Source organism: Mirounga angustirostris, unplaced genomic scaffold, assembly GCF_029215605.1.
Source record: "Mirounga angustirostris isolate CCGP_5_RB_7025 unplaced genomic scaffold, mMirAng1.0.hap1 SCAF_3, whole genome shotgun sequence".
NCBI classification, from domain to species: domain Eukaryota; kingdom Metazoa; phylum Chordata; class Mammalia; order Carnivora; family Phocidae; genus Mirounga; species Mirounga angustirostris.
In genome coordinates, this window is record NW_026991711.1 from 74,808,291 (window position 1) to 74,827,088 (window position 18,798).

The following is an 18,798-nucleotide window of genomic DNA, read 5'->3' on the forward strand; positions in this document are numbered from 1 at the left end:
ATGTAATTTTCTTTTAAGAAAACATTTTCTTTCAGGAGGAAGCCACGTAATAATTTCCATTAGTCCTGAAGAAGGGAGCTCAATCTGACATGACATCACATTTCATGAGAGATCTACCCAGGAGATGGGGGTAAGGCGGGTCACTCAACTGCATACTCCAAAAGCTGTATGGCCACTTCAAAATGGCAGGAGTAGGTGCATATGGAAAAATAAAACTCTCCATAAAAGCTCATTAAGGATTCCAAAGGGGAATGGGGAATCATAAAATAACTGGCTAAACAAATAAAAAGGAAGTTTGCATTTGACCCAGACCCCCTGATGTTAAACTTCAGCGGGCACACAGAGCATCTGCTGGAGTCATCCGGAATGACTCAACGTTAGTGCTACAGTGATTTGTGTTCAGGGGAAAAAAATACATATAACCTAAATCAAAACGCTATTTTCAGGAGGTCGTTCAAAAGATGTTAAGAAGCTAGGGGGCAGGAATGATCGCCTCCTGAGGAGAAGAGGCAGCTGGGGCCAGAGGCGCTGTGCCCTACGTCGCTGGTGCAGGCTGCCCACGGGCTGTGGGCAAGGTAGCAGACCAGCAGGCGGCTGGCAGTCGCAGGGGCTGTGCTGTGGGTAAAAGCACAGGCAACCAGGGAAGAAGTACAACTGGAGCTCTGCCCATTTCATCATTCTTCCCAAGGACTGGGAGCTAGTTTTTCCTCTGTATGTAAGCTTCCAGGGCATTGCCTCAAAAACCCAAGCAAAAATGTATTCATCCACATGCAATAAAGAGAAAAAGCCCAAGATATTGACTTCAACCAGAGACATTTATCATTTCACTGGGGGCAAAGGGAATACATAAAATTGCGGCCTTTCTTGCTTCTAACTAAAGTCGGGTAGAGAAGGTGTAAGGCAAAGAGCAATGCTCCCCTGAAACAACAGGACCTCTCCCCAATCGTGGGCAGGACCACGGACAGGAGAAATGAAGACCCACAGACACATGCGGCCATTCGTCACTTCCTCTGGCAGTGAACACTATTACAGCAGTGGGGCAAGAAAACCCCTAACTCTAACTCTAACTCTCCTCCTCCCTACGCTTCTTTGATGCTTTTAATTTGAAGAGAGCAATTGCTCCAGATTCCACAGCCTATTAGTATGCAGTTTTAATAAAGCAGGTCATGGAATCTCCCTTCCCCAGACATTTTAAAGAAAAAGACAGACAAATATTTGCCTGGAACTCCTAGGAAACCTCTAAAGATCCCTTCCAGCCACATGATGCTATAACTCAAGTATTTAATAATGCTGGGGTGTATAACATCTACAGCTGCTGACAGACTACAGGAAGCAAGAGTCCCACAGGCCTCGGAGTGGTTGACTCAGGAAAGTGAATGGGCAGGTGTGTGGAGCTGGTCCCCAAGGTCACGTACAGGTCTGGTGTTCTCTGACCCTGGATGCTCGGACCTGAGGCTGGTCACCCAATGTGAAGGAGCCCCAGTGTTCCCACCTGTACAATCAGAATTCCTTCCCCTACCTACTTTAGCATTTATCTTGAGGATTTAGTTGAAATCAACAGAGAAACAAGATTGATTTCATGTACTTTCTGGAGCCATGAGGATTTTGTAATTCCTCCCTGTGTTTGCAGAACCACCGGCTGGGAGGGAATCGGAGAGGTGATCTAATGCAGAAGCCCCTCTGGGGAGGTGGACCCCAAAGCTGCACAGGACCAGCCTGCAGCCCTGGGGTTGTTGGAAGCTCTTTCACAGTTCATACGCAGCCCCTGATCTCAGCTTGAAGGGATAAAAAGCCATTATTACCTGTGTTCATGTGATTAAGGTTAACACATTCTTCAAATGACTAAACACTAGAAGGACATGAGGAAACCCTAGCTAACCACCAGGCTAACCAGCAGGCATTTTATCATGACATACTGCAATCTGTAGACAGGAGGAAATGATCGGTGCCCATTATGAGGTCTAGATCTTCTGGATGATCAAGCAGGCCAAATGCTCTAGATATGTCACCTAAGGTCAGGAGGTTAGCTATTTTCCTTCACTTTTTAGCTATCTATCATTGAGGAGTCGGCAATTCTTTCATCCTCAGGCCATCTGTTCAGTAACTACAAAGTGCATCAGGAACTCCTGCATGCAACATCTGATCCAGAGAGGAATGGGCTGAACTTGGCCTAATAGCAGGAGGCTGTTTGCTACTGACCGTGGGTTATGGCTACCGCACCCTGGTTATGGCTACAGAGAGGGTAGCAGTTGTAAACCACTGCTTTCCCCTGACCTCGAATGCCTGAGGAGAGAGTGTTCTAGCACCTTCTGAAAAGAGGACAGATTCTGGGGTCAGGATGGTAAAGAAGAGATGTAATAAGCACAGCCATTCTTTAGCATGGGACAGCACAAGGAAAAGCCCATGCAGCAAATGTGGGAGTTGAGGGTGAGAGACCATCATTAACAGGATCAGAGACCTATCTGTCAGGAATGACGCCCTGCCTGGAGTACAGAAAGCTTGGCCAACCTCACAGCTAGCAAAACCAACCAAAACAACCAGCAGTACAGGGCCTTTCAACTGCACAAGATCAAGGCCACAGGGAAATCTGAATACTCTGGTGGTTTTGTCTAGACACAACCTCAAAAGGGGTGGCAGAGTTCTTAGGGCTAGACTAAAGGTCAAGCACCAATCAGACCTTCATGCCCAGTGGACACCTCTGTCAACAGGACGGGACAGCTGGTCAACCATGCCTCTGACCTGCGCGATGGCATAATCCGAATTGTTGGTCGCCTGCATGCCTTCATTCCCACTGATTCCTACACCCACGTGAGCTGTCTGGATCATCCCAACGTCGTTGGCACCATCCCCAATGGCGAGGGTGATGGCCTTTACCCGCTTCTTAACTACGTCCACTATCTCAGACTTCTGCAGAGGAGACACCCTGTAAGAGAAGAAAGAAATGATGATTATATGCATCTTTCCAGAGGAAACAGCTGTAATCTACATTTAGCTACATTGAAAGGGCAGTTATTGGACAATTTCCAAATCCAGTACATACATTTTATGCTCATGTGCAAAGAAGCTTTCAGAAAACAGTAGCTTGTGCCTTTCAAGTATTTGCCAACTTCACAGATGAAATACACAAGTCAAAATTAACTTAAAACACAGCCTGTTTGTAATCGCTCTGCCCAGTGGGGACCATACGTGCAAACTCCTCAGGGGCACATGTGCCCCCCTGAATGATAAAGGCAAGGAAGCTAGTTACAGAGGTCTTACGAAATGTCTTCCAAATAAATCAGAAAACTAGAACAGACCCCATTTTTGCTTTACTGTTCATCATATACAACCTAGGGCTGGCAAGGGAATTTTCTGTAAAATCTGCTTTCACAGAAGGGAAAGAAAATTGGCAGGGCCTTGAGAAGTGCAGAAAGAGGACCAGAGTGAGAGAGAAGAAAGCCTTCCCCTTTCCACCTCAGAAATGGAGGCAGTGTCTGAAGGGCAACCACGGCAGAAGGATTTAAGAAGGTGGCAGGGGGTGTTGTAGGGACAGAAGGTCTACCAAAGCTCAACTGTGCAGAAGCACAGCCCAAAGGCAGAAGATAAGATTATCTTTGCCAAAGGGGGGTTGTTTCTGCAAGGGAGCAAAGAATGTGGGCTATTTTTCATAAGCCCTCAAGTCATTTGGGAAGAAGACCCAATATAAACCTATGGGGTCTAAAGCACAGCCATGTTAATTATAAGGAAGTCTTTGTTCAGAGTATAAGACCAGATAATACAATGACTTGAGAAAACTACTAGTACCTCAGGACTGATTTATTTTAAATTCCGAACTGGTGAGCTGATAGTCACTTTGGGAAATTGACAGGTAAACTCCTGAATGACTAAAGCACACATGCGCATAGTAAAAGGCCTGTCCGGGTTTCCCAGAGATATACTGGCTGCACCCACACATGTACTGTACTTGTAAACTAGAATAGACACTTAAAGGCTTTCTCAGTAGAACTAGGACCTCTCATATGGCCTCTGACCTTCAAAACATCAGTTTCCAACAAAAAACTTAAAATTTACCTTACATTTAATTTTACCAACACAGAGACCTATCTGTGTTTGGGGAGACAGCAAACTGGATTTAAAGCACAGTTACTCTGAAAGCCTTTGCTCAATGAAATGAAAATTAGCAAGTTAGAAAAACAGAATCTACAGGTTGAAAGGCCGTTAGGACCCAGGTTGTATGATCTACTATCTCTTTTATCATTTTCACAGTGATTTTCAATAATGGGAATTTACTGCCTCCCAGGGCAACTGCAACCACTAAAAATTATTATTACTTTTCTGTAGTTGATAAGCTATGCATACTTCAAAGTACTAATTCTGTCCTCTGGGTTAGGTTAGAACAAGTATAACTCCTCTTTCAAATATTAGGAAGGCTGAACTACAAAGACACCTATCACATCCTTCCTCCCAAAGTTCAGTGCCTGCTAGCTAAACAGTCCCAGATTCTTCACCCATGATTTAACAGGCATGCTTCAGAATTTACAAATAACTTCCAAGTATGATCTTCTAGACAGCTACAAGCAGAGCAGAACAGAATCACTATCTCCCTGGAGCAGATTACTAGACCTACCATTATATATATATATATATTATATAAATAATATATATATCTGATATATATATATTATTTATATAATATATATATAAATATATATATATATACTAACATGAAATCACGGGAAGTTTTACTGTCTCCATCACTGACTCTCCAGGTACCTAAATGTAAGCAATTTTCATGGACAAGGATATAAGTTGTAGCTCTTCCTTCCACATTTGTGCAAGGGCTACTTGGAGCCCAGGGCTGACCTTGACATTCCTCTCTCTTTAAACTCCTGATTGGCAGACACAGCTCTCACAATTCTCATCTGCTACATAAATGTGATTTCCCGTTTCATCTCTAAGCTTAATAGAAGCAGAGATCAAATATGGTATGGAGAAAACAATGTAGGATTTGAAGTTAAATTAGTGAGCATGACCTTCTTCTGTTCCCTACACTATTTAAACAGTGGAAATAATTCTGAGTTCTTGTCTTTCCATCAGTAAAAATGGGAAAATGAGAGCCAACCACCTCATGAGAAGGTTGATATATTTATGTGAAATCATTATATTAACTTGGCAGTGTGAAACAAATGTTATCTCCTACCCCACCTGCAAAACTTTGATTGCTGGAAAAAGAAAATTGGACACATCTGAGAACTGCATACCACCTAACCCATGATTCCCTGTAAGTATTCTGGGGTGCTGCAGTGGGAAATTATTGATTTTCAAGGAAAATACAGCAACATCTCTCAGATAGTAGTACAACATACTAGCTTGAAGTAGCTCACAGTTTCAATATTAGATCACGCCACATTCCTTTTTTATAAGATTTTATTTATTTGAGAGAGTGAGTACACAAGGGGGAGGGGCAGAGGAAGACGGAGAGAGAGAATTTCAAGTAGACCCCCCGTTGAGCATGGACCACCCCCCAACAAGGGCCTCGATTTCAATGTCCGTGGGATCATGACCTGAGCCGAAATCAAGAGTCAGACGCTTAACCAACTGAGCCACCCCAGCACCCTGCTACATTCCTTTTTATGACATTATCTTTGTGAAGCTGAGTTTTCACAGCTGCTGTGATAAAAAGCAAATAGCTTGTGAAAAATCAACGTGGGACAGGAAATGAGGGACACAGCATTCACGCTTTCTCCAAGGTTTGAGAAGGTGTACAAAGTGTAACAGGTGCGCATATCATAGCACTGGCAAGTGATTATGGTTATTTAAGGATAAAAGAAAGTATTATTTCTTTCCAGCTATGTGCATTAGTGTTTCAAATGTCTGCTAAGTCGTTAGGATATAAATACTTCTTAAATTGTTTGACCCTCCCTTCCTAACAGTTAGACCTGTTTGGTGTTCTTTCTTGGCCTATGGGCTTTGCTGAGGAACTACTGAGACACTAGGGCATGGTGAATGCAGAGAATCTGGGAACCTCTGCGTTGATCATTTCCCTCCATGGTCACATCGATCACTCTTTGAGTACAATCGTTCACTCACTGAAGTAGGACTTCACCACCGTTTAATCTCAAACTCCTCTTCTGTGTACACTTAAATAGCACTGGGCTGCTTGAGACTGAGACTCCTGGAGATTCCACATGCCACCCAAGTAATCGAGAAGTTGGTCTCTTTGTCAGCTGACTTGAAGTGATGCAGAGCCAAATGAGGTCTACAGGGCAAAAGGGGAATCTGTAGGACAGAAAGCTCAACCACACAAACATGGTGCTGTGGGAGGCAGGCAGGGCTGTGGTGGGAAGCTCCTACACAAATCCATGGTTTTCTTCGAGGTTAAAGTTGATGCTTTTGTGTCAAGGAGTTTAGCAATAAGCCAGCCAACAAGCAGGTAGCAAGTCAAATATACTCACTACAATGCCACTCTGGGATTTGAATCTCCAACAAATCAAGTCATGATTGCGATGACTTTAAGCAAAATCTATGAAAGTCCAACAGCTGCCTTTTCCCAAAAAGCAAGAATAAAGAGAGAACCTGATGGGGGTATATAAACCGAGTCATACTCCAGCACTTTAGAAGCATGAAATTCTCATCAAGGATTTATTATGCCCTCGGCTGTGATGCCTTGAGAAAATATAATTCTAGCACACACGAGGGGTTCAAAACAGATGTCAAACAGCTAATTTCTACAGAACTGAATAGGCACCATTTCACTTCAGCCATACAAACTATTTTAGTATGCCAAGTTGCCACAAAGCACAAACCAGCTCTTTTTTAATCTTAATTTGTAACATGGAATCACATGCCACACTTAAGTATTCCCAGCATATAGTACATTCAACCTATAAAATAAGAATTCCAGACCACATCTGAGCTAAGCTAGGCACTTGGGACAGTCCCATAACCTATTTTAGTGCCTTATGAATAAAAATACAAAATCAAAGATCTTTAATCAACTGGAGAGATATTCTACCTACTTTTTTGGCTAACACAATAGATTCTAAAATAAAAAAAGTTTTCCTTTTGAGACTTAAAAAAATTCAGTATCCTGGAGTGTCTAATTTTATGGAATATGTGTTCCTAAAATTTTTTTAAAGATTTATTTATTTATTTGAGGGAGAGAAAGAGAGAGAGAGAAAGAGAACGTGTGGTGGGGGGAGGGACAGAGGAAGAGGGAGAGAGAATTTTAAGCAGGCTCCATGCTGAGAGTGTAGCCCCACATGGGGCTCAATCTCACGACCCTGAGATCACGATCTGAGCTGAAACCAAGAGTTGGACACTTAACCAACTGAGCCACCCAGGCACCCCTGTGTTCCTGAAATTATAGAACTTACTTTCTAAAATTGTTTCAAATATAATGCTTAAGTAGAACCTTTGGTAACTGCTTTTCTAGAATTAATGATCATGCATTAAATTTATCTGATCTACAAAAGCCCTGGTCTCAGAATGAGTTTCTAAATTCCGAATTGCAATATCATCTGAGCAAACTTAAATCCCTTCCCTTCTCAGAGCTCAGAAGTCTCATCTGTCAAAGAGAGGTAGACCTCTATTACTGACTTGTAGACTGAACTCAGTTGAGCCAAGGAAGTCACAAGACACTCCCCTCAGGGGCACCCAAGAGAACTTCAACTAAAGCTACAACACTTACTCATTAACCAGATTCACTAAATGCTTTTACTAATTGGACTCCCAAACTTCTTCATCCCATATAGAAAGTCCTTATGACAGAAAAGGAAGTTTGAAGACCACTGGCCTAGATCAATACGTCTTGAATTTTAAGTGAATATCAGAATCACCTAGAGAGCTTGTAAAAATAGAGGTTTTGATTCAGAAGTGTGCATTTAACAAGCTCCCAGGTGATGCCGAGGCTGCTTGTGTATGGACAGCACTGATGGAGTTAGCACTGACCCGGACAAGATCACAGAGCTCTCTGGTTCAAATGTTTTAATTAGCTAGGCTTACATTTCCATAGCACAAGATACATGTAAAATTTTCATAAGGTGACATTTAACAATTAGCAGGAACACTGAATCTTATCCCCTTCTTTCAAGCTTTGTATATATAGGTTCTTCTTTGCTTTGAACCCCCAACTAGTGAGTACAAAATAGGGCTGGAATTTCATTTAAAATAGTCTTCCAATCTGAATGTCTCACATAATAGGCTGAGAGAGAGGAAATACTAACCAAAAATATGGTCTACAGGACTTTGTAAGTTTTTTTTTTTAATGATGCAGAAACCAACGAGTAGGATTTAATTTATGAAAATTTCCATTTTCCCATTAACTTAAAGATAATATCCTTATGAAAGCGATTCTCTTTCCTTAAAAATTAAAATATTATACCTTATTTCTCATAGCAGCCAGTAATCCTAAATATTTCAGAAATTGCAACATCTTAAAAAAATACTCAGTTTGCAGATAAATGAACACCTAAATAGAGGTCTAAAAATCTAAAAACAATTAAACTATCCTACGTATCTGTTTAATAAGTGCTTCCGTGGCTGACCAACACCTGTTCTGACCCCTGTGTTCTTTCCTTAGATGGATTTAGTGCACTGACACAGGCACTGTCCAGGCCTCCTGGATAGTTTACCCTTCTGGAACATTCCATTCCTGTGCTCTGACCCAAAATGTGTGACTCTCTCAAATTTAATCTCATGTCTCAGTTCTTAGTGCATCTCACCATAGCCCTTAGCTCCAAAAGCAGATAATGTTGGCAGCTTGGGACAGTCCCTAGAGCAGAATGGCAGATGGGAGGCTTCAGGGGAGAGGGGGTGGCAGGAAGGAGTGTCTGGGCAAACCCAATAGGTACTTGAGGCTAGTTGATGCGTAGATACAAAGAAGTGAGATTTAAACTCCCTCACTCAGTGGTTCTCAAGTAGACTTAAGTGCCCCCTCATTATAAAAATGTACACATAGAAAAGGAGCTACCTCCTACATGAGGAAGCCATAAGAGATGGTGTCTCAATACCTCACAAAGATATAATTGAAGATGTAGTTCAGGTTTTATTTCAAAAATTCAGTGCTTATTTTTTTTTAACATATAATGTATTATTTGTTTCAGAGGTACAGGTCTGTGATTCAACAGTCTTGCACAATTCACAGCGCTCACCATAGCACATACCCTCCCCAATGTCCATCACCCAGCCACCCCATCCCTCCCACCCCCCACCACTCCAGCAAACTTCAGTTTGTTTCCTGAGATTAAGAATATAGTAGGAAGGGAAAAATGAAGGGGGGGTGGAATCGGAGGGGGAGACGAACCATGAGAGACTATGGACTCAGAAACAAACTGATGGTTCTAGAGGGGAGAGGGCTGGGGGGATGGGTTAGCCTGGTGATGGGTATTAAAGAGGGCACATATTGAATGGAGCACTGGGTGTTATACGCAAACGATGAATCATGGAACACTACATCAAAACTAATGATGTAATGTATGGTGATTAATATAACATAATAAAATAAAATTAAAAAAAAAAAAAATTCAGTGCCTGACCAAGAGGCAGCCACATAGGGTTGGGGCTGGAGCAGAACACATTCTCAAAAGCAGAATGAGTGCTTACAGGGCAAAAAGCCATCCAAGAGATAATGGGTTTGAGCACCATACACCTAGTTGTTAAATAAGCAACATACACAGACTTTCAGGGATGAGCGTCTCTGGCTTTGGTTGCTCTGGCATTGAAGGGTTCTATTCTATCACAGCATTTCCTCCAAAAATTGAGATGTCTTGGAGGCCCTCCTGTGGAAGGATTTCTCTCCATCCCTAAAAAGTTCAAACCACATTTGATTAGCAATATCAAAGGTGGGGTTTCCTACAAAATGCCATATGACTGAAGTTACTATTCTCTCCATAACCTTATAAAAAAGCTGCCTCATAAAAGAGCAGACAGGATGACAGGCCACAGGTGGGAATATCATGGACACCCATGTTTCAAGAATTGACCCTGGAATTATTTAACAGGTATATCTCTTTCAATTAACTCAATGTATGCAGTGTAATGATTATACCCATTATGGGGGATGAGTTTATCTCCCTCACCTTCCCCTTCCCCTCCTTTTCCATCCTTCCCTCTTCACACGCCACCCTAAATGCCAACCCAGTCATTTATATGGTGGATGTTCAATAGTGACTAACTACCAAAGTCATGATTCTAAGATGAATTATATCTCTAATCATAATTATGAAGAATAGGAAAAAATACAATTCTACTTAAAAATATATTAACTTTCTTTCTTTTGTTTTTAAAGATTTTATTTATTTATTTTAAAGAGAGTACAAGCAGGGGGGAGTGACAGGCAGAGGGAGGAGCAGACTCCCTGCTGAACAGAGAGCCCAACGTGGGACTCAATCCCAGGACCCTGGGATCATGACCTGACCTGAAGCCAGACGCTTAACCAACAGAGCCACCCAGGCACCCTCATTAACTTTCCTATAAATGGGAACATGCTATTGGTGTGTAATTCTGAAAGACTACTTCTACTCACAGATGGAGACAATGAAAGCAATACAAAAACAATGGTGCACCTCTGTGAGATCTAAGTTTATCACCCATGGAAAGGAGTTAGAAACAGCCCACTATTCCTGTGGTCTAGGAATGGACACTGTTTGCAAATTTTCTGACCAAATACGCCAGTAGCCTTGATTCTGATTTCTACTAATATCCTTAAAAACATTATAGGCTTATTATAGGCTTTTTGTGACACCTCTTAATGACATGTAGCAGACAACACTCCTTAGCTTCACATAGAGTTCTCCTGGGAAGGGCTACCACATAAGCCTGGGCTTCCGCCTCCCCCCACCGTCTCCTTCGATTGTCATGCTTTGACTACAATAAGCCAACAGTTAGCTCCTGAGTATCATCTTGCATAAGCACTTTGCGCGCTTAACACACACTGGCTTACCAAGTCTTTTCAAATGGTCTCAGGGATGGCGGGCAAAGCAAATCATCCAAACAAAGTCTTCATGTTTAAGCACCTCACCAGGTATTTGCTCCCTCCATGGTGATTCCAGTCTTAAATCACCTTCTATCACAGTCTCGAATACCTACATACCCTTGCCCTGTTAGTCACTTTCCAACACTTGCCTGGTAGAATAAGAATTTACGTTGCTGGCTGAGTAAAATGAGAGACCTAGATCTCATTATTGGTGATACAAATCTGCATGAAATAGCTATGAACCCTGATATGATCCAGACACCCTTGAGAAATACAGGCCAATATGCCACGCGATCTGCTAAGCAACTAATCAAAGAGTCCAGATATCCTGATGGTATTGCTGATTTGGGGAAGTTCTGACGACATTCCCCGTGTGAAGGCTGGCTCCCTTCGCTTGCACCACAGGCCCAATATAGGCGTTGGCACAATGTGACAGCTATGCCACCATCCTGCTTTACATCGTCGTCGTGGAATTCCACAGTCATTTTAGGAATTTAACACATATATTTGGGCATATATTAAATTCAAATTGTAGAAAGCTTAGAATTTCCATAGCATCCTAAAAGGGCAAAGATTATTTTCAACATGGTATAAGAATTCATTTTTTTCAAAAATACCAAGGTTCAATGTTTCCACACTCCAGAAGAGACCTCAGCTTTCAGAAACAGGAGATGAGCTCTCCTTCACACTCTATCAAAAAGGGGAGGAGAACGGAGGGGCAGCCAGGCAGGCTGGAAGCGAGAAGAGGATGTGAGAGCTTTTTAAAATTACTATTTGTACAAATGGACCACTATACTAACAATTGATAGGAATAATTTCCTTGTTGTTCAAAAGGTTCACTTGACTCACCCAATATTTAATACTATGGCCTTATGGGGTCACTGATCATCTCAGTATCACACACACTCATACACACACATACAGCACAAAATGTGGTCTTGATTCTCCTACCTTTTAGTACTGAAACTTGAAAAACAACCTTGCTAGTGTCGTAAAGTATTCTACGCTTTTACGTTGAATGCATTACCCAGGGGGGTTTAAATATGAATAACTTTATGACTAGATACTAGTCACCCAAAGTCACCCTTATATGGCCCCTAAATCTTGATTTCAAAATCCAAAAAACTTCTCAACAAACAAGAATTCTCAAGGGGGGAAACAAACCCTAATGACTGATTTGGGGATGAGGCTCTATATTTATCACTGATCTTAATTACTACTTGACTGGTGACTGCCTTCACTGTCCTGTGAGCCTTCTCTTCTATCCACCCTAGGAGGCAGAGATCAACCATCGTACAGTTGTGAGCTGTGAGGGAACCTGATATTCTTTATTCACCGAAAAAAACCCTTATAACCTGATCCTGCCTGCACTTTGGCCATAAATGCTGCCCGCGCAGCTGAGGCTTTCGGATCGGCTCTCTGGGAAAGGGAGGACACCCTGTCTGCCCAAGATCAGTTTACTCCACAACTAGAAAGGGCTCACTTTGAAATAAGTATCCCCTGCTTGGGGGTTCAGAATTTATGCATCTGTACTTGTGTCCACGACAATTTTATTGCACGTCCAGGAAACAGAACAGTTAAAGTGGCGCTCCTGCAGGAGTCTAGCTTCTGAAAACCTAACATCTCCACTAAATGATACAGAATACGATAAGATCTGGGCAACCACATTTGATGTAAAAATTTAATAGGTCGTATGTTGTGAATTACATACGGGTTTATATTCACTGAAGTCAACTGGCTGCAGTCTGTTTCTTCCTGTACTAGGCTGAAAAGAAGGGCCCAGACTAGGAAGGCTGGGATTTAAATAAAAGATATTAGATCCTTCTGTTCCCAGGCTGAAACAGGGATTAGAATAACACATTTAAATACCTTAATGTTTTTAGCACAAAAAGCATTAATTCGATACTCTGCTTCCTTGAAATCCTTTATTAAAGCCCCCCAAACTCTCTCAGGAGTGTCTGCCTTCCTTGGAGTTAACATACACTTATTGTTCTCTGCAAATTTCACTAGTATTTCAAAACAGCGTGCCTGGTCTCTGCTGTGGGGACGGTGGGAATAGGAAATAGAACCAGGAGGAAACCTGAGAAGGCTTTGAGTTTTGACATTTCAGAGCAAGCTTATGGCTCCTTCAGGACCAGGGATCATGAGCTCATGCACCACTGAAAATAAATGACGACCAAGACACTTAATAGAATGATTTTAATTAGACCTGCCCTTCACCTGTCAAAAAGGTCACCTGATTACCAATCCAATAAATAAGCCAAACTGTAACTACCTGTACTATGGAAAAAGTGGGGCAGCCTCTCTGCCTCTTGACTTTCAGCCCAGGCCTGATCCAAGCAACCCAGAGCATTAGAGAGCCACAGGAACGGCAGTGACTGACACCATGTGCACCCATTGTCTCAAAGTTGAAAATCTGAGAGTGGAATTTGTTGGGTGGAAATGCAGAGAAGTTAGACAAAGCTCTTTCTTCCAAGAATCATATACCCCTTCTCAAATCTAAAGCCTATATTTAATAAGCCACTAATTCTTGATCTCAACAGCAGGAACTGGTAATGCTTTCTGGAGGTACATTTGTCCAAACCCATAGAATATACACCAAGAGTGAACTCTAATGTAAACTATGGGCTCCGAGTGATAAGGATGTGTCAGTGTAGGTTCATCGATTGTAACAAATGTACCACTGTCGGTGTGTCTGGCGGGGGTGGATGTTGACAGTGGGGGAGGTTCTGCATGTTGTAAAAGTCTCTGTACCTTCCACTCAATTTTGCTGTGAACCTAAAACTGTTCTAAAACATGAAGTTTATCGGGGGTGGGTGGGGAAGCAGCAGCATTCTACCAGTACCAAAGCAGAACATGAAAATGACTCCTACTGGTTCGATACATCTGCTAAAATCCTGGAAAGTAACAGAAAGATCGACAGACATCAGGCTGATGGGGCAGGAGGGCCTGGGGGGGGAGTATGGGCACAGTGACCAACCATATGAAGGTCTGTGTAAAGAGAGAACATGAGCCCTGAGACACTCTGTGCCCACAGAAGAAATCAATTATAACAGCTAAGTATAAGAGCAGTCAACTTAATCTACCGCAAGCTTAATTTGCAACTTTCTCTTCTAATTGATTAAGACTTTCATAATAGCACTTCTTTGGACAAAGTCTGGTCTGAAATAGAGTTGGCTACGTATTTCTGTCTCCATATTTAGGCTATTATCTACCTGGTCTTAGGGACTTCTTTTGCTCTTCTTTAAAACCTGTAGCACCAAATACAATAGGTAACAAATGTCTGTTGAATTACCCATTTTTCAGTGATTGTTTTGGACTTTAAACACAGCTCTCCTTGTACTCCTTCTTAATTTTATTTTTCCTTTCATGCTCAAGAATATACTTATGAGTAATGATCATCTTTCAGTTTTAATCAAAGAAAAAAAAATTAAAGTATTTGTTCATTACAACGCCTGTTCAGAGAAGCCCAAATCTCAACCTTCAAGTCCACCTGGTAGCTATACTTTTCAGAGTAAATTAATACACCAACAACCACATTCATCAGGTTACGGCTTCCTGTAAGCAGCGGCCACCACCTAAAAATCAAGTTTGCCCTTTATGTGGCTTTTGGTAGGCGGGGCCAGTGCTACCAACACCTGCCCGGTTCACCTTGGCTGGCAGCTGCAGTGGACAAGTGAGCAAGATCACGCTGCTGTCAGGGCAGAGAGCCCAATGCTGAGCTTGGCAAGGAGATCAAGACCAGAGCTAGCTACACACATGCCTGCTTGCGTTAGGGCTACAACCAGAGAGGAGTTCAGAATGAAGAAATTTCCAGCCAAGAAACCTGAGAAGTCGAGGGGGTGTATCAGGAGCACTTCAGCAGAGGCTCCCAGCTTTATGCATTTTACTTCTCATCCTGTAAGAGTCTAGAAATACAATGCAAAAGGTGAGAAATGCCTAAATCTTGCAGTCATACCCACCTCACAGTTGAGAATGGGAGTCATCAACCAAACTGAGCCTCAACTAAGGGAATGTATTAAGAGAGGCTAAAGCTGTGTCATAGCAAGCAAAGTTAGAGTGAATACCCTCTTTTTCTTTTATTTCCCTCACACAAATATATAGTATCTCATTAAATTGAATTGACATATACTCTAGATAGAATCTAAAGCAGTGATACCTTTGGTGTTACAATCTTTTTGGCCACGTAACAAAATGACCTGTCACCCACTTAGAATGACCCCGTTTCCAAGGCAAAGTGACAAGTGAATGCCAAGACTTCAGGGACACACAGGTGATAAAAACATGCACTGTGCCCAAAGAAGCTTGCTTTTTTTCCCCCAATCATATAGCCTATACCAAGATTCTGTGACCTGAGGTCCAAGGTATTCCTAACCTACATGTGGGGAAAGCCTTTATGATCCTGTGGGTTGCTAAGAAAATCCTACCCCCTCTTACAAGTGACCCCGCTTCCCCATCCCTTGGAGAGTCTGTTCTCTTCCAGGTTTTGAGTGCACTCTGTGTTCAGGCTGTGGAGGAGGGAGGACATAACTCAGGTGAGGACCACGTGGGATCAGATGAACAAGGAGGGATCCTGGGGAATGCTTCACGTGAGAGGAATCCATTGATAGGCCAGAACTGGCATCCTTGCCTCCACTCATCCAGACAGACAACCTCCCTGGTTCTGTGTTCTCACCTCTGTGACCAACAACAAGGGTTTCTAATGTTTCTTAAGCTCTAAAACCTATACTGTTTTTTGTTGTTGTTTTTTTTTAATGGAATGCTTCACAAATTTGTATGTCATCCTTGTGCAGGGACCATGCTAATCTTCCCTGTATCTTCCCTGTATTTTTCCAATTTTAGTATATGTGCTGCCAAAGCAAGCATTAAAACTTATACTTTTAAGTTGAAAGCAAACATATTTTATTATTTTATGATAATAATCATAATCACAAAGGAGCAACAGCAAGTGATGATTTAACACACACTACTTATTCATCAGTAACGGAGCTAAGTGCCCTCCATACACTGGGCAATTCAATCCTCACTGCAACTCTGAGAAATCAGGAGTGTCACCCTGACCAACTTGAGGGTGAAAAAACTGGGCTCAAAGACGTTGACACAATGTGCCCAAGGTCACAGAACCTAACGAGTGGCCAAGACAGGACCTAACCACAGCTGTCTCACCTGAGGTCTGCCTGCTCAGCCACCCTGCTCCATTCCTGGCCACCGTGCAAATACCCACTTGAGAAGCTTCACCAAATTCTGCCGAACAATCGGGCAGGGCCGGGCTGGGGGACAGAGTGCAGGCAAGGGATCATCTACGCCCAGCACTCTGACAGCCCCACAAAGTTACCTGATCCCGAGTCTCCATTCTCGCTTTTGACTTGTGGCTATCTCCGCTGCCACATGCCTCCTGGAGACCGAATACATGCTAAAGGTGAGTAAGCATTTTGAAAGATGGGGGAAAAAACCCCACATCATAGCTTCTACCTGAGTCTTGGATTAAGTGCCCACCACCCTTCATCACCTCTCTGTTGAGGATGCCATCCAGGCTTCGGGCTAGTCCTGGCTAGGAAGGCCCTCCCCTAAGTTCCTGGCTTCAGGGCCTCCCAGGGTTTCTGGATGGAGGTGGGATGAGAAACAGCAGAGAAGAAAAATTTTGGCTAATGTGTCCTTATTTGAATTTATCACCCACTCGCTTAAAGTCCTGTATCTGATTGCTTTCCTGTATAACTTTACATAATTTCTTTATATACCGACCCATTAAATTGCATACTAATTCACACTAATATTCATACATGCTGAATATGAATGTATGTAAACACAGATAAGATTGTGAGTTCTTGCAGGGTAAAGATTACGTCCTCAGTTTTTAATTATCCGTACATCCAACAAAGTGCTTGGCACCCCATGGTAGCTGCCAAGTTTCCCTCCACGGATCACGTTGCAGAAATAATAGAAGCAGTCCTGCTAGACACTGTGAGGGAAATGGAGCACGTGGAGGTTTGGAGCAGTGAGCAAATGGGAACAAAGAACAAACGATGGTCAGCACACCTCTCTCAGAAGCTTTGTCCCTGGGCGAAGTTGGCAGTTAAAGTGGGGAAAGCCTGCCTCTGCAGATGGAATTGTAATAATATCAGTTTTTCTTGAATGATTAGAACTGTGTAATTAGCTCAGTCTGTCTTCATACCCTAAAATCATGTCAGCTGTTCATTAGAACACATCACAAACACAAAAAAAAGTGCAACCGCCACAAGCGTGATCTCCCCATGATCAAACATGGAAGCATGATTCTTCTTCACTCATGTACTAGATATAGTTTTTCCTCTTACTCTTGTCTCCTAAAGTGAAACGAAACAGCAAATAACCCAAAAAGGATACAATTAATAAAATGGAAGTCCATAATCCATTTTACTCTTCCCAAAGAAAAGGGACAGAAATTGATATAAAATAAATTTCAAACAAGCCTAACTATGTAAAATAACACCAGTGATAAGTCAAACACAGAACTACCCTGTCCAGGGCACCTGAATGACTCAGTTGATTAACTGACTGCCTTCGGCTCAGGTCATAATCCCAGGGTCCTGGGATCAAGTCCTGTATTAGGTTCCCTGCTCAGTGGGGAGCCTGCTTCTCCCTCTTCTGCTCCCCCTGCTTGTGCTCTGTCAAATAAAAAAATAAAATCTTAAAAAAAAAAAAAGAACTACCCCCTCCAACAGATGACCATTTCAGTTATCCTACACAATGAAATGTGTAATTCTCTTACATCACAGATGATCTGTTGTTATAATAAAAAATAAAATCTAAAAAGCACTTTATCTCTGAAATGATTAAATATTATTTAAAAAGTTAAAATATGAACTTGTTTATATTTGATCTGAACAAATTTTAAAGCTAAGACCTCTCTGCCTACTTTTGACATCAGACAATTCTCCAGGACACTTTACTTACCTGGGGCCTTATGTGAGCGCCAAACCTCTAGGTAAAGTTCTTTTAAAATTGAAGATACTAATTTTTACTCAAAGAAAAATATTTTTCAACATTATTGAAAAGATAGTTTTGGCTGGTTTTTATGAAGCTAGCTATATATAGCCCATTAAATCAGATTAGTAAAAGCTCAAAAAAAATCACATAGGGTTTCTTCCATTTGAAATGAAAGTCACTGTTTCCTGGAAAGATAACAGTCTCATGGGTCCGGGCAGTGAGCACGGCAATGAGCACGTTCTGTCTGACTTGCTCTCTGATAATCCGAGCAGTAGTAAAGCAGACACCAGGCCAGTTAGTTAATAAGCCACCAATACCCTTTGTCAGCTTTCTTTGTACATTCTGGAGCTCTTTATTGGCAGGTAATGAAGTTCAGGTCATTAACAGAACAAAGAAAAATATATTCAATGATCCAGCCACATAGACTGTAGCAAACTAGCTAACCAATATAAATGTGTCGGGCAATTAAGTTAGATTTGTAACGATAGTCTGACATTTTTGAGGTGCTACAGTGATAAGGCGGGGCTCTCAATCTCAACCGAGTCAAATGGTATCGGCAGCGTGCCTAACCGCTCTTAGAACAGGTCATACACACATGATGCTAAGTGCAAGGGGAGTAATTTCTGTTTTCAAGTCCTTGAGTGAATGAAGGAGAGAAAAGTATGCATGAAGACTGGCTTAATGCACTTTAATGGTCATTAGGAAATATGCATTCTCTATTTCTTCCAGATGCTCTGTCAACTAAGGAAACAGACTTTTCTTTAACTCTGAGGGCTGTTTTGACACACATGGTGCTTCTCTCTCTCTCTCTCTCTTTGTGTGTGTGTGTGTGTGTGTGTGTGCGCACCCACCCACCAAGCACAGTGGCAAAGGAGACC

General features: G+C 42.1%; 1 protein-coding gene and 1 pseudogene across 1 annotated transcript in view; both read right to left on the minus strand.

The window, feature by feature from the left end:
- ATP8A2 (ATPase phospholipid transporting 8A2) overlaps window positions 1-18,798 on the minus strand; it is a 603,997-nt gene that overhangs the window by 244,770 nt on the left and 340,429 nt on the right. The window contains exon 26 of the mRNA XM_045869211.2: window positions 2,740-2,923. Coding sequence (XP_045725167.1) covers window positions 2,740-2,923 — 184 coding nt within the window. The remainder of the gene's footprint in view (window positions 1-2,739; window positions 2,924-18,798) is intronic.
- LOC123840013 (U6 spliceosomal RNA) lies at window positions 15,703-15,816 on the minus strand (annotated as a pseudogene).